Source organism: Capricornis sumatraensis, chromosome 4 (assembly GCF_032405125.1).
Source record: "Capricornis sumatraensis isolate serow.1 chromosome 4, serow.2, whole genome shotgun sequence".
NCBI lineage: Eukaryota > Metazoa > Chordata > Mammalia > Artiodactyla > Bovidae > Capricornis > Capricornis sumatraensis.
In genome coordinates, this window is record NC_091072.1 from 74,511,556 (window position 1) to 74,526,457 (window position 14,902).

A 14,902-nucleotide genomic window follows, 5' to 3' on the forward strand; every position below is an offset into this window, starting at 1 on the left:
CAGGGGTTATTTGGGCAATTACCGAGAATGACACGAACAAGCAAGTCTCAAAGCTCAAAATGAAATGGCAAGTCTCCCTTCATAGTTGGGTTTTACCTCAAATGCTGTTCTTTCATATCCTCTTTGCAAGAAGAGAACTTGAACCTGATGCTTATACCCACTGTCCCTAAGGAGATAGACCGCAATACTATAGGCTGCCCAAAAGTCCTTCACATTTTAAGAACTATCCCTCTTCTACGTCATGCAACTTTGATACAGCCACTAAACAGGAGCCTCTGCCTCCTTTGACACGTGTGGCCATGCTGACCACAGAACCCCATTACTTGGACATAATAATTGGTCCAGAAATGGCCCCTGACCAAAAAAGAGCTTTGGTCTTTACAGTCTTCTCAGGGGATTTATACAGGTGCTGGGGCAGTCTTTTCATTGAGATCATGAGAGTTGAGATTACTACCCCTAGAACTACTTAACAGGCAGAACAACGGCAATCCACTCTAGCACTCTTGCCTGGAAAATCCCACAGACGGAGGAGCCTGATAGGCTACAGTCCATGGGGTCGCAAAGAGTCGGACATGACTGAGACTTCACCATCACTTTCACTTTCAAGATACTCTTTAATCTGTGACTAGAAAATGGGTAGTCAAGGCTCCACCTCTGTGGTCCACACCCTATTCAAGTAAACAAAAGCACCAAGACACAGATATGGCAAAGTATTTAATGGCTATAGGTGTGCCTCACCCTCCCATTCCTGTTTTGATTCGATACCCTCTCCAAACGGGCTGTACCAGAGAAAACATGGGCATTTTCCACAGAGTTCGAAAGCCAGTAAGGCCCTGGTCCTCTTGACTCAGAAATGACTGCAAGTGCAGTCTTTCCACAGCATGCCTCAGGCCTCTCTGCTCAAGGAAAAAAGCCCCGCAATTCTATAGGGCTCCTGAGGTCTTCTGTTCTTCTGCAGCCTGGCGCTGGGAGCTGCGCCGCTGGAAATAGTGGTAGGCTCGGACACTGCAGAGGTAGCCCCCATACACCGTGAGGAGCATCATGGAGGTGGAGAAGGTCTTGTAGCCAATGTCAGCTAGTTGCTTGGCAGTTGGCATGTTGTCCCCTATAAAGACAGACTGGATTTAGACCCAAGGATAAGGCCTCATCTGCCCAGCCCCCTCCCCTGCTTATCTGGTTGCACTCTATTCTGAATAGCTGCTACTCACATGCAGAGTTTGGCAGCTCAGCTGGTAAAGAATCCACCTGCAATGCAGGAGACCCCAGTTCAATTCCTGGGTTGGGAAGATCCCCTGGAGAAGGGATAGGCTATTCACTCCAGTGTTCTTGGGCTTCCCTGGTGGCTCAGCTGGTAAAGAATCTGCCTGCAATGAGGGAGACCTGGGTTCAATCCCTGGGTTGGGAAGATCCCATAGAGGAGGGCATGACAATCCAGTATCCTTGCCTGGAGAATCCCCGTGGACAGAAAAGCCTGACAGGTTAGTCCACGGGGTCACAAAGAGTAGGACACGACTGAGCAACTAAGCACAGCACATACGGGAAGATAATTAAGATTCAAAAGGGCAAATAAAGTCTGCATACAAGGTACAGAAACGCAGCTCAAACCAGGTGTATATAAATGACATCACAGCTAACACTTGACCCTCCATGTTTATGGAATGAAGTGATTGGTATAGACCACCTAGAAATGTTCTTAATTGGTGCATTACTTTAGGCACACATCAGTTTTTCTGGCCAGTAAGGAATTAATGGAAATAGCCAGAGATTAAATATTAGCAGTATATTATTCTGTCAAGGAGGATCAAATAGGAACTTTCTGGGCAATATCCAATTTGTTTTCCCATAAAATCATCTTATTTATGGCTCAGATTCCCAGGTTGGTCTTCAAGCATCTGTTTAAGCCACAGTATCCTTGAAATAGTGCCAATAGTATGTTTATATTGTTTCAATTAGACATAACCTACAGCATTAATTCTAAGTTTCAAACATAAAACCAAGAACCTATCCCAAGGGCTAAAAAGAAACTTACTGAGGCCCCAGCAAATTGTTAACTCACATTTGCTTGAGATAAATTACTTCTAATTTAAGTGTTCCCTGGGTATTCTGAGCTAGGAAACCAGAGAAAGTTTAGAATGAGAATCTCTCATCTTGAACAAAATGTTCCTCAATCTGGGACTCTGAGGAGAGAATTAAAAATCTGACTGCAGTTAGTGAGAATAGGTTTCTTTAAAGAATTTGAAAGGAGAGAAGTTCAAAATTAGCTGGTTGAGGGGATCTTGAGTAGGGTAAGATGTCTAATTACTTTTCAAAGTAAGTCCCATGAGTTGAACACTGCCTTTGAGCCAGTCCTTGAGGGTAGATCCCAATGCTGAGCTGAGGCACAGCTTCCTTGAATCATAATTCCAAGTGACTACTGAAAGTAACATTAAATAATGTCAGAGGAAGAAAACCAAATGGCACAGGGGCAAGATAAGAAAGAGCTGTTTTCAAGTTATTTGAAGTTTGAAAGGCCTCTAAGCTATGAGACAGAAACACACACACACAGCAGAACACTAAGGTAATAAGTGAAAGTGTGAAAGTGAAGTCGCTCAGTCGTGTCCGACTCTTTGCGACCCTTGGACTGTAGCCCACCAAGCTCCTCCATCCACGGGATTCTCCAGGCAAGAATACTGGAGTGGACTGCCATTCCCTTCTCCAGAGGAACTTCCTGACCCAGGGATCGAACCCTGGTCTAGTGCATCACAGGCAGATTCTTTACCATTTGAGCTACAGGCAAGTCCTACTAAGGTAATAAGCTCCTAGCAAAGAGAGCTGGCAGCCTTCAAACTTCGCCTAACTTATTCTTTCTCATCCTATCCCCCATTACCCTAGCCAGACGCTAACCACTTATAGGACCACCTCTTCTCAGAGCTGGAGGAAGAAGGCTGGAAACAGGATGGTAGATCTTGCCTAGAAGGGTGATAGAAGATCTACTGATGAAAATTTTCTAGAATCTCTTCTCCTGTCTAATCCAACCTGAGATTTGTATTTTCAAATTAACAAAAACTCTTTTCAGACCCTGAGCTAAAGCAGGGCAGTAGAAAAGAACACAGATGAAGAAATTATTCTGGAAGTAGAACAAGGCTTATTAACTGGATGGGCTAGGGCAAAGTTGATGTTTCTGCAAGTTAACAAACTGAGGAAACTTTATGGAGTGGGATACTGTTAACAGAAAAGAGAAGAAACAGGTGTATCTATATGTGTGTATGGGGATGGTGGTGGTGGCAGGAAGCGTCAGCCAAGATCATGAATTGGACATGTTCAAGTTAAGATGCTTAATGCAAAATTCACATGATGATGTCTGTCAGGCACATGGATATGCAAATATGGAACAAATCCTGGGAAAGAGGCTAGGCTACAGATACATACGGAAATAACAAGTGATACCAAATTAGAGGATAAAACCAAAGAGAGTGAAGTCGAGGGAACACCAGTTTGAAGAAAGAAAACAATCAGGGAAGGAAAACAGGAAATTCCAAAAACATGTGGAATGCTCTTTCATTTAACCATGACAATGGTTGAAAATCACTGCTATCAAGTTACTGCCACTAACAGAGGTATGCTTTATCTTTCCGGTGTACTGGGCCAGAATGAAAAAGGCCCATGAACCCCAACATGTCTATGCATTTTTCTAGGATAGAGAGTAACATGATTAGAAGGATCATAACCCCCTTTCACCCCAAAGATAAGAACCGATACTGTGATTTGCTGGTTAAGGGAATGGCAATGAGAGAGTAGCGGCTTGTGAAGGTTACACAAGGTCAAGTAAATTCTAGTTTTGTTTTGCTTACTGATAAGGAGATTTGAATGTTTTCGGAGAAGAAGTTCAATTCAGCCACTCAGTCAGATCCTACTCTTTGCGACCCCACAGACTGCAGCACGCCAGCCTTCCCTGTCCATCACCAACTCCGAGAGAAGAAAAGAAGAAACTGGTGGCTAAACTGAGTGATGTGGGTGGGATGGAATAAGATTTAGGATGGCCCAGAAAAAGAGGACATTAGAAGTCCAAGTAGAAGGATTAACCTTGAAAATGAAAAACTTTGAGGTTAGCAGGAGAACCTTCTCATCTATGGGGCATCAGGTTTCTTAATAAAGCTCAAGGGTCTGTTACAGGGTTAGACTGGTTTCAGAATAACAAGAAAAAAGAAAAAAAAACAAGAACCATAATGAAAAATGACACAGGGGTGTAATCTATAAAAACGTTTTCAGACTGTGGCTCTTTTTTCTTTTTCTGCCCCCTGAACACGGGAGAACCTCAAAGCTCTGATCTCTCTCCTCTGGAAAACTCATTTCCTCAAATGGGTCCATCCACCTCAGCTTAGATTTACTCACTTATCTACCTTTCACCTACTATCTAGCCTCACTGTATGAAGGCTGCAGAGAAGGTGGCTTCTGTCCCAAAGGAGTTTATGGTTTGATGGGGATAAGCTGTGCATCCCAAATTCTGTTAGATAAAGTAGAAGACAGCGGTGACCGGAAGAAAAGAGGCATTTTGAGACTTCAGAGACAAAGCGAGGGCTCAAGAAAAGTTAGCAGAAAGGTGGAGAAGGGCGGGCAGCAGTCGTTAGAAGGATTGGGAGGATTTACGTCAGTGAAGAGGGAGACATATCCCAGGAATTGAAAGCAGCAAACGAGTGGAGCCAGTAAATCGATAAACAGGAACGGGTGCCCGGGAAAGCTGCATTTCAGGGCACAGCGGACTACAAGATGAGAAAGGGTCAGAGTTACTAGAGTCAGAGCGTAGAGGACAAAACGCGCGGTGGAGTCAAGGCCTGACAGAAACCTACGGCAGCGAGGAGGATGCTGGGCTGGAAGCAGCGCACGATACGCGGTAAACCTCAAGGACACAGAAGACTGGGCATGCGAGGATGCGGTAAGAAAGGCCGGCCCCAGCGGGCGCGCCGCAGCACACCGGCGGCCCGGGCTCCGGCCTGACTCAGGGCGTACCTGGATGCTGCCGCTGCCTCCCGTCCGACCGAGGCCTCCAGCCTGCGCGACCTCCGAGCGTAGCCGGAAGCGGCACCCGGGACCAGACTAGTAAGGATAGCGGCCCAGGAACAACACTGAATGCTGAAGCGCTATTGGTGCCGAACCCACACTTTTCCCGCCCCCTGGCCCCGCTTACCCTCTAGAATTTGGCTCCTGACGAGGGTAGAGCCGTGCGCGTCGGACGCATCATAACCCCGCCCACGAAGGCGGGAGCCCGCGCCGGTCGCAGCTCTGATTGGTTTCCGCCTTTGAACTTCCGACTTCCGGGTCAGGCGTCTTTAGTACGCATCCTCAGACGAGTCTTCCTCTCGGAGAGGCCCGTTGATTTCTGGGGGTTGTAGTTGCGACCCAAGTTCTGGAACCAGAACTTTAGGATACTCAATCACCAGAGAAAAGGCGATCTTTCTCTCCGAGAAAACCAGCCAATCCTCAGCCTGTGGCACAGTGACGTCTCCGGTAGCTAGGTAGGTTCTCTAGGAGTCAGCCCTCTGAAGGGGACTGTGCGCCCCCTACAGATTGGAGCTGCCCTCTTCCCCGCCACCGGCCCTAAGCCCAGCTCAGGTAGGAATCCGACCCGCACCGCGAGGCCTGGGCCGCCCAGGACTGCGGCAGGTGTGGCTATGGGCACGGAGTGAACGCAAGGGTCGCATTTCCTTAATGTTTCTGTCCCATATGTGACCTCCCCGCTTGCAGGCGGCATGATATAGCCCCAAAGAAGCGCCCGGAAAGGATTGGGTGGGGGGGATGCCACTTGGGGAAAGCGGGACACCCTAGCAAGGGGCCGGGAGTGGCCGGGACAGTCGAGGAAAGATTTCTTCCTTCCTTTTCCTGTGGCATGAGTGAAAACATACGCATGTAGTGATGCATCACTGCACATGCATTGCCACGTGCAGTTAAGCGTCCTTCCCCAACTTGTTTCTGGGAAAAACAAATCGGTTTTTGGATAGGCAAATTTTTTTTTGGATAGGCAAGTAGGCCTGATTCAGAAGCCTCAGATTCAGTTAATGGTGGAGTGAATAAAAATAAGCAAAGGTTTCTGACTCTCCAAGAGTGTCGCAGCTGCAGCCTAGGGAAGGAGCTGTCATTTTGCCCTGACTTTGACCTCCTGGAGAGGCAGTTTCTGGATCCAGTCAGCACCCGAACTGGGCCCAGCCTCAGTGCCTGACCCAGGAAGCTCTGCCCTTCACTGGTGAGGGTGACTCCTCTTCTCAAGCTCCTGCCTGGTTTGTCCAGGAGTAAGGGAAGATTAACTTAATGCTGGTCAGAGCCACAGTGTGCCAGGCACTGCCGCACAGGAAGCTGAGACCCTCTGCTGTACTTGACAGGAGGCCTCGGGCTCTATTTATAGCCAGGGGCTCAAGCTGCTGACCTGTGACATTCCCCTGCTGCCATTCCAGCCTGGAGCAAGGCCACTGCAAAGCACAGACCTCTCCCTCCTCTTCTCACCCCAGGGGGTAGTGTGGTTTGACTGTTTTTCCACCTCCATGAGTTTCCCAGCTCCTGAGGTGCTAGAGGAGTCAATACTGCATGAGAAGGCCTTCAGGTGACAAAGGAGAGCTGACCTTGGAGTGTCAGGACCACCAAGATGGGGACCTGCTCGTCCTCCCTTACCCACTCTCTGGCCCTTTGGCCTCCAGGTACAGGTGCTGGTTAGCTGCCCTGGCTGCTCTAGGGGTGGCTGAGAATTGGGTATAGGGTTTAGGAGGAGGTAAGGATCCAAGATGTCTTGGGGAGTCAGCAGCAGGAGGGACCCAGCTGACACCTCCCCCCACTAGAGCTCCCAAGAAGGGAGGCAGAGCAGTTACAAAGGTCACAGGGAGCAGGGTGATCTGAGTTTGCTATGAAAAGGTGTAGCTCTGTCAGCAGATTAAGTTCCTCCTCCCCAAAGAGGGTACTGGTGGGGAGGGTGAGAGAGGCTTGGAAAGGTCACGCATGGTAGGGAGGAGCTGGCAAAGAACTAGAGACCGGGAAGTCCCAAGAGAGAATGACAAGCCCCAGGGCCAGAGATGCCAGCGTGGCAGCAACTCTGGTGCCAGGGCAGCCTGGGGGAGGGGGAAAGGGGAGATGACCAGAGCTTTCTGAGGACGCAGATGTTGCTAGGAGAAGCTAGAAGGCGGTTGTTTGAGATCTTTGTATTTTATGAACAAACACTGAGAGATCCATTGATGCCCTGTGGGGGCTGGCAGAGGTCAGAGCAAAGGGGTCCCTGGGGCCATGTCAGCTCAAAAGCCCAGACCCCTCCCTGCAGCCCTTGCCTCATCCCTCTTGTAGCTGAGGCATGGGGACAAGAATTCTGGTCTATGTGAGGCAGCACGAAGCAGCCCTTGCCTTGCCTCCCTTTCCCTCCCCTCCTCCCCCCACAGGCTCAAAGCAGGCCACTCTGGGGCTGATTCTGCCCCTCTCACAGGATAGGGAGAAAGCTCCCCATTTGGAGAGGGACTAGGCAACTCCATTTCCAGTGAGATGTGATGGCCAAGAGGTTGTGGGCTGCTTCAGGAACTCCAGGCAGGAACCCGGGCCCTCAGCCTCCTGTCACTCAGTGAAAAGCTGAGAAGACACTGCTCTGTGGGGAGTCCCGGAGCTCCTGGTGGCCAGGCACCCCAAGCTTCTGCCTATCTCCACTGATAAAGAGGCTGCCTGGCCTGGGCGTCAGGCCTGCTCACACATGTTCTGGATGATTCTGCAGGCAGAGGATGAATTCCCCCACTGGCAGGTTCTCGTAGCATATCTTGTATACAGCTGTGAACAGAGGGAACCTAGAATGGGGAAGGACAGAGCCAGCTTGGCCTCCAGACGAGCCCCCAGTCCTCCACCCCTAACCCTCTACTCCCCGCTCTCCCGCCTTCAAGCTCAAGCAGACCCTGGCTCTCAATTTCCAACTGCTGAGAAGTTGAATTTCCTAGCCCTGGGTTTTAGGGTCAGGTTCTTATTGCCCTTCTCCCTATCATATTGAACTTGCCTGCATGATTTCCTGGCATCAACTTCTGTTCCAACTTGGCAAGCCACTTAATCTCTCTGAGCCTCACTATCATCAGCTGTAAAAGGGAGTCAGTATAACAAAGTAGTGAAGAAGTGATTAGGAGTTATGTGAAGGTGCTCAGTAAATGCCAGTTTCCTTCTTCCCAGGCTGCTCCTTTTACCAGGAGGCTTTACCTGACCAGTCGTGAGCTGATCTTCTGAGCTTGTTTCGAATTCTCTTGCTCTGTGATTCTTTATCAAATCCACAGAGCTCTGCTCAGATCAGTTCATCACCTCCACTGTCTCTGTGCTCCCTGAAAAGAAGACTGTCCTTTTCCTCACACCTCACCACCCAGGACAGTATTCGAGGACAGAAGGGATGGCCTCAAATAAGAGGCTTAGACTGAAGGTGACAGACAGAAAGGCAGAGTCACAGAAGCTTATTCCTGTCCACCCACATAGCAGAGGACAGCGGGAGGCCATGTAAAGGGTCCTAGCAATGTGGTATAAAGAGCACTAGACTGGAAAGAATTCAAAGACAATGCACTAGCTGGGGACAGTGGGCCCACTAGGCCCTCTCCAGGCTCTTGGCTCTGTGTGTAAACATAAGACCACCTTTCCCTCTCTGCCTGCTTCACAGTGGGCAGTGAGGAGGGTTCAGGAAGATGATGAACGGGGAGAGCACTTCTGGCCATGGTTCCCTCATGAGTGGGGCTGGGCCCGACACTTACTTGTCCACCATGCCTTTGTGCTGGAGGATACTGTGCAGCTCCCGGGCTGTCGGGGGCCCCTGCAGCTTCTGTCCATTCAGCATCTCTTTCTCCAGCTGCTCAATGGACTGTGAAGAAAATAGGACGGAAAAAAAAAAAAAAAGAAAATAGGATGGGCAGATGGAAATGGGAGAGGGGAGTTGTCAGTGTGAGATGGAGAGATTGGGGCTCCGGCAGGAGGTGGGTCTTAAGAGGAAAGAAATGGGAATGTTCATAACAATCTTAATGTTTGTGCTCAAGAGATGACACAAGCCAGGTTCCTCTGCCTTAACACCTACAGGGCCCACCCTCCACCCTCCCTGCTCCATTCTCCCCAGGGCCCACCTTTCCCGTGCGGGCGAAGGCCTCGGCCACCTTCCTGTTCCGCCCTCCGTAGCAGGTAGTGATGAGGTCAGCAACACCGCAGCTCTCCAAGAAGGTGGCAGAGGACACGGAGCCGCTGCAGAAGAGCTTGGCAAAGGCGATCATCTCCATGAGTCCCAGTCGGATCACAGCCGCCTTGGTGTTGTCGCCAAAGCCCAGGCCGTCACAGAAGCCAGCCCCCACGGCCACTATATTCTTTGAAGAGTGGAGTCATGGGTGAGAAAGGATCCCTCCCGCAGGCCCCATTTGGGACCCACAGCACCTGCCTCGTGCTTCTTCCATCATAATGAAGGAGGGTGGGTGCACTCCTCAACTCCTTCCACTCTTGGTTTCCCCCCTTGCTGCACTCCCTTCTTTTAGCTTGCACTTGTGCTTCCTGGCTCCCCAGCCCTGCCCTATACTCCATCCTGGAGGACTTTCCCTGAAAACCGGTCTACCCGGCCCACCCATCCACGGCTGTTTTATGTCCCTGATAGCCATCCATAGCTCTGTCTGGGAGCCAGAGTTCTGGTCATCAGTCTGTCTGGGTGTCCTGGACATCTCATCTCCCGTTACCCCGGGTGCTCCGCCAGGGCATCTCCTCTTCCCCACCAGACCAGCCCTTTGAGCCAGGGATAGGGTGTCCCACAAGGGCCTTCAGAGGAAAGGAAGAAGGGAGCCCAGTGTCTGAAGGTAAGCGATTGCAGGCCTGAGTGATCCTGGCTTTGCTTCTGCAGTGCTTCCCATGTGTCCTACTCAGTGAGGATGGGGAGTGAGCACCTGGAGTCCCAGCAACGTTGTACAGCTAAGCTAGGCCTTCTTTCAGGACCTTCTTCTCACCTCATAGCTGCCTCTGTGCCCCTCTCACCTTTAAGGCCCCACAGATCTCTACTGTGTCCACCTCCTGCACCACCGTGATGCGGAAATTGGGTGTCTGCATCAACTCTTTCAGAAGCTGTCCGTGAGCCATGTTCTTGCTACCTAAATTGGGGAGGAGGTAAGGTTTTAAGAAGGGGCTCTTGACTCTTCTTCCCACACCTGCCTGAAGCAGGAGCTACAACTCTTTCCATAGGGGCGTCCAACCCCCCTCATCTCTAATGCTTCTTCCTTCGCCTGCCTTATGGGGAGAAGATGGCTAGGTGGGTGGGAAATAAAGCATGGGGAGGGGATATAACTAGAGCTGCCCTATGTAGGTAGGTGGGTGGGGTCTCACCAATGGTTGTCTCACAGAACTTCTCATCAGCCACCTCGTTGGCAATGTTGGCCCCCATCAGCACGCTCATGGGGATGCCAAGGCGCTCCCCAATCACTTCAGAGATGAGCTTCAGCCCCTTGGGGCCCTCGTCTACCCCCTGGGCACAGGATGGAGCTCAGGACAGGTGCCTTTTACCCCAACTGAGGGCTTCCCACCCAGAAATCCTGCCCCTTCCAAATTCACTGTTCGTCAGTGTCCCTCCCCAAAGGTCCTCCCCTAGTCCAGGGCAGCCAGAGCTTGCTGTGAGGAGAGCAGATAGCGTTTTCATGTGAAAATGAAAGCATCCAAAAATTCTTCCACAACCTACTTCTCCAAGGTAATGTATCCCCTCCACACCTCTGAACACCCCACCCCTGAGTACTCCAAACCAGCTTCCATCCCTTCTCAGCTCCTCAAACCAGCCTGCTTCTCATATCCCCTAGGCATCCCTCATACATCTAAATTCCCTCAGACATCTGCCTCCAAACTGACACCTTATCTACTCCCCAACCAACTTCCTCTTCCCAGTGGCCCTCGGCATCTGCTTCTCCAGCCCCCCCGCCCCCCCACCAGAGCTAACTCTTCTCTCTTCAGAAAATTCCTGGCCTACTTGTGCAGTTTTTTGTGGGTCTCACTTCACCAACCCTGAGCCCCACAGCAGGTGGCTGTACCCCCTTCCACAGGAAGGTGTCTCTGGCACCTTAATAAGAGACACGCCAATGGCATCGGCCTTCAGGTGGCCCTTGAGCTGATCACAGATCTTGCCGATGAACTGATGGGGCACCACAAAGATCAGGATGTCGGCATCCGCTGCAGCCTGGACCACATCAGGGACAGCCACCTGTGGGGGTGACCAGTGCTCATGGGCCTGACAGACTTCTTCTAGCCCCTGTGGAGCCCCATTCGGGAGATCTAGGAACCAGAGTGAGGCTGGTGGGGAAGAAGGAAGGGTAGTTTTGGGGTTGAATCTGGAAGGGCTGAACCTGGAGGAGCAAGACACTCTGTTCTCCCCCCTCGCCATTATTTCTTCTACGCTTCAGCTGTCCTGGACTCTTGAGAACTCTTGGAAACCTCTTCCCAGCCCTCTCCTAGCCCTTGGCTGTGGGACAGTGAGATCTGGGCTTGGCAGGAGGAAGAGGACAAGTAAGATTTCATCACCCTGCTCCTTAGGGCCCCCAGCTGGGATTGGAGAGCCCCAGTCTTCCTGCTCTCTTCCCTGCTCGCCCTTTCTAGGTGGGGAGTAAGCCACATGGATTTGACCAAAGACCTTAAGTCCAAGGAGCAGTCTCCATGTCTGCTAATCACCCAGTGAATGAGTAACAGGATTAGAGCCCAGCAGGCACTACCCGAACCCAAGTCTGGGAACCAGAGAACCTGCCTCTGGTTGTCATGGAGACCAACTTCCTCATCTTCTCCCCCTCCCTTTCCTCCTGGGAGCCCACGGGGCAAGGTGGAGATGCAGGGGTATGCACTCGGGTTGTCCTCAGTCCCAGAGTGCTCTGGGAGCTGTGCACGAGGGTACCCTGTGCCTGGAGGAGCCCTCCTGAGATGCTTCTCAAGACCAGTGGCACATGAAATGGCCCCCTCCCAGCAGGAAGCACCCCTCCGCTTCCCGCTCCCTTTCTACGGGGTGTTGGGGCTCACCACATTGGGGGGCAGCTTGTGCCCTGGCAGGTATTTGACATTCTCGTGCTGTGTGTTGATGATCTCTGTCAGCTTTCTGCCCCCGATGTCTTCCTCAAACACCCACATGGTCACCCGTGGGTCAAAGTGTGCCAGCTGGGCTGCATTGCCACCCACAATCTTGGCGATGGCTGAGCCCCTGGCAGGAGCGGAGAGCACAAAAAGTGGAGTGATGAGGCAGAACAGTGGCGGGGAGGGGACTGTGCTCTCCCTCGGGATATCACAGTATCCACTGGGTTATTTACTTGCCACCTCACTTGTCACCCCCTCCCCTATGACACTGTCTCTAATGAGCAGGCAATAGAAAGACTCAGCCTCCCTGACACTGCTGCTTCAGAAGGGGGCCAGCTTTCTGATCTCCCAACACTGCCCCCCACCGCCGCCGCCCACGCAGCTCTTCAGGCAGGGAGCCCTCTGGAGGCTCCCTTCCTGTGGGGAACAGGTGCCACTGCCAAGAGGCAAGGGCCAGGAGGGGTCGGGGCGCCCTCTGTCCTGGTGGGGTAGGCAAGAGACAGCAGCGGGAGCCAGAGCACTTCCTGCTCGCCAAGCCTCCCTCCCTGACTTCCGAAGACTCGAGGGAGCCCCTCCTGCCCCCCAACACACTTCTTGACAGAGCTGCTTACCAGTTGCCAGAGCCTACAATGCAGATTTTCTTGCCGGTCATGGTGCTGCTCTCTGCCTGAGCCGCCAGCTGGGTGCCACTCTCCCCGGCTCCCCTGCCGGCTGGGAGCATATAACTCCAACACACGTGGGTGCAGCCAAGCCCCGCCCTCCAGGGGAGGGAAGGCGGGCACCCAGGGAGACAGTCTGGCAGGGCCAGGGAAAGGGGGGAAAAGGGGAGAGACAGGTGGGGAACAGGAATGGGGCACAGACCAGGCCCGCTTTTCCTCTTAGGTTTGCCAGCTGACGGTGCTGACAGGCTTCTTCCCTTGGCTCCTGCCCAGGTCCTCACCCCCCTCCCTCCCTGCAATGGGCTCATCTTGAGGTCTGCCAAGAGCAAGCCCAGATAAGGAACAAGTGAGCAGTCCCCTGCACTCCCTTCTGTCCCCTAGCCCTGGAATAAGCTGTATTCAGTCCTAGCAGCAGACACAGGCATGCTTGCTTTTCCAAGGTAGGAATTGCCCCCACATGATCTCCCAGGACCCCAAAACTCCTCTGCAGGTTTATCCTCTGGCAGTGATGGGTCACGTGTCACTGGTTCCACTGCAGCGCTGTGTTGGAGTGAGGTGGAGGGTGTGAGCCCTTTTACATAAGGTAAGACCACATAGAAGGTGAGAGGAGGGCCTGCTTTGGGGGCAGCCAAAGGATAAGAAGACCCCACTAGCCTGAGAAACAGAACCCACCAGTGGGTCTCTCCTTACCTGAATGCCTTCCAGAAAGGAGGGCAAGAAGGGTTAAAGTTGGACGCAAAGTGGTCCACAAGTCTTTTGCAGACTCGGCTTGAGGAGGACAGAAGGAAGGCAGCCCAAGTGTTCACTGTCCTTGAGAGGCACTGAGCTTCCTTCACTTCTCTCTTGGGTTTCCCAGCTACTACCATGCCAGGGGCTCCTTCACGTTAGTGGCTATTTTGCAGAAGCCAGAAAGGGGAGGGAGGCAGGACCTGGGGCAGCTGTGAGCCTTGTAGAGCCTTGTAGTTTCAGATGCTGTAACTGAGACTAAGTGGGGTGTGTGCTTTTGGGAGGAGGGAGAGTGCAAGGGACACACTGAGTAGCTCAAGGCTCTACGTTGCCCACAGCAATGTTTAAGCAGCAAGCTTCTGTTTCTAGGCTGATGTGGAGAGCGGGGCAAAGGCCCCTAACACTCCAGCTGTCTGTGCACCTTGGCCTGGAAGGCAGACACCACTGTGTGCTCACGTGCTGACCTCCTGGCTTGGCCAACTGCTGAGTGGGTGTTTCCGTCCCACTGGGCTGTTGCTGGCTGCAAACTGTGCTAAGTACTGGGCCAGAGGGGAGTCTGTGTGCAACCACTGAATCAGGGTCAGTGGCCCTGAGACCAAGACTGGGGAGAAATGGTTTCTGAGTTCTAGGGACTGCCCTGGAAAAGCCCACCATACTCTGCTCCCATGGCCAGGGAGTTCCCTTACAGGGACATAAATGAAATCAGCAGCTGATTTCTCTTAGGAACAAAATTAAGCCTACTACATAGCCAGCTTCCTGCAGATTACTGTTATTACCCTGGCATTGAGAAAAAGGCACCAGTGCCAGGCTGCCAGCTGGGAGTTCCGATTATGGGTGATGAAGAGAAAGAATGCTTCTGTCCCTGGCACATAGGATGAGAACCCCAAAGAATGGATGGTTATGCATAAAATAACCTCGTGTTTTTGCCTACATGTTTCCATCTCTCATTTTCTCCCTACAATCATTTTTAGGAGACAAAGAATTTGTTCATTTATATAGGAATGAAGTGTGCAGAGATTCAGAATTAGCTTGTCACAGGAACTGATCTGTTACACAAGAGTTCTTTTCCCAAGAGCAAACTGAAGATTATTTGCTTGAAATTAATAATGGTTCATCAGCCATTCATTACACATGTAATTAGCCTGGGTGAAAACAGATGCCATTTCAATGTCCTTGACATCAATTTTTTCCACTCCAAGTTATCACCCACACACACTTCTCTCTGCTTTTCCTACTCAAGTCTGATAAACCCCCACATTCCAGATTGGGAACAGTGGTTGTATCCTTGCTGGGTTTGACTGCACATAGGCAATACTTGAGTATTCACATCCACGGAAGCAAAGGTTAACTTTTTAGTTACAGTTTTGAAATGTGGTTGCCTTCGTCCTGTATCTTAAATTCCCTTCTTGGTTAGAACCAAGCTAGATAATGGCACAGAGGAGGAAAGAGCCACCTGGTGAGAAGCAAGCCTATTATGATGGCAACAGAGG

At 51.5% G+C, this 14,902-nt stretch overlaps 2 protein-coding genes across 5 annotated transcripts; both read right to left on the bottom strand.

Annotated features, from left to right (window-relative positions):
* Positions 1 to 717: 717 nt before the first annotated feature.
* Positions 718 to 5,080, bottom strand: COX14 (cytochrome c oxidase assembly factor COX14). 3 transcript variants are annotated; one of them, XM_068971883.1, is made up of 3 exons: positions 4,987 to 5,071; positions 1,209 to 1,364; positions 718 to 1,118 (listed from the first exon to the last, which is right to left on the bottom strand). In XM_068971883.1, exon 3 carries the CDS (start codon positions 1,095 to 1,097, stop codon positions 924 to 926), a length of 174 nt encoding a protein of 57 aa, XP_068827984.1. In that variant the 5' UTR covers positions 1,098 to 1,118; positions 1,209 to 1,364; positions 4,987 to 5,071; the 3' UTR covers positions 718 to 923. The 3 variants fall into 3 exon arrangements, with proteins under 3 accessions (XP_068827984.1, XP_068827981.1, XP_068827982.1); XM_068971880.1 differs by lacking the exon at positions 1,209 to 1,364 and having other exon boundaries at positions 718 to 1,105; positions 4,987 to 5,080; XM_068971881.1 differs by lacking the exon at positions 4,987 to 5,071 and having other exon boundaries at positions 718 to 1,105; positions 1,209 to 1,335.
* Positions 5,081 to 7,256: 2,176 nt separating this feature from the next.
* On the bottom strand, positions 7,257 to 13,465 carry GPD1 (glycerol-3-phosphate dehydrogenase 1). Of its 2 annotated transcripts, none has more exons than XM_068970503.1 (8): positions 12,639 to 13,465; positions 11,977 to 12,154; positions 11,033 to 11,104; positions 10,312 to 10,450; positions 9,967 to 10,079; positions 9,081 to 9,314; positions 8,718 to 8,824; positions 7,257 to 7,784 (listed from the first exon to the last, which is right to left on the bottom strand). In XM_068970503.1, the coding sequence occupies exons 1-8, from the start codon at positions 12,992 to 12,994 to the stop codon at positions 7,688 to 7,690; spliced, it is 1,296 nt and encodes a 431-aa protein (XP_068826604.1). In that variant the 5' UTR covers positions 12,995 to 13,465; the 3' UTR covers positions 7,257 to 7,687. The 2 variants fall into 2 exon arrangements, with proteins under 2 accessions (XP_068826604.1, XP_068826603.1); XM_068970502.1 differs by having other exon boundaries at positions 7,259 to 7,784; positions 11,033 to 11,173; positions 12,639 to 13,461.
* Between the last annotated feature and the right edge of the window lie 1,437 nt (positions 13,466 to 14,902).

Coding starts and splice junctions, on each gene's coding strand:
- COX14 (XM_068971880.1), bottom strand. CDS start 1,097: ATGCCAACTGCCAAGCAACTAGCTGACATTGGCTACAAGACCTTCTCC.
- GPD1 (XM_068970502.1), bottom strand. CDS start 12,994: ATGAGCCCATTGCAGGGAGGGAGGGGGGTGAGGACCTGGGCAGGAGCC. Junction 10,451..11,032: donor TTGGCGTGTCTCTTATTAAG/GTGCCAGAGACA, acceptor TCCTGTGCCCAG/GGGGTAGACGAGGGCCCCAA. Junction 10,080..10,311: donor GTTCTGTGAGACAACCATTG/GTGAGACCCCAC, acceptor TCCCCAATTTAG/GTAGCAAGAACATGGCTCAC.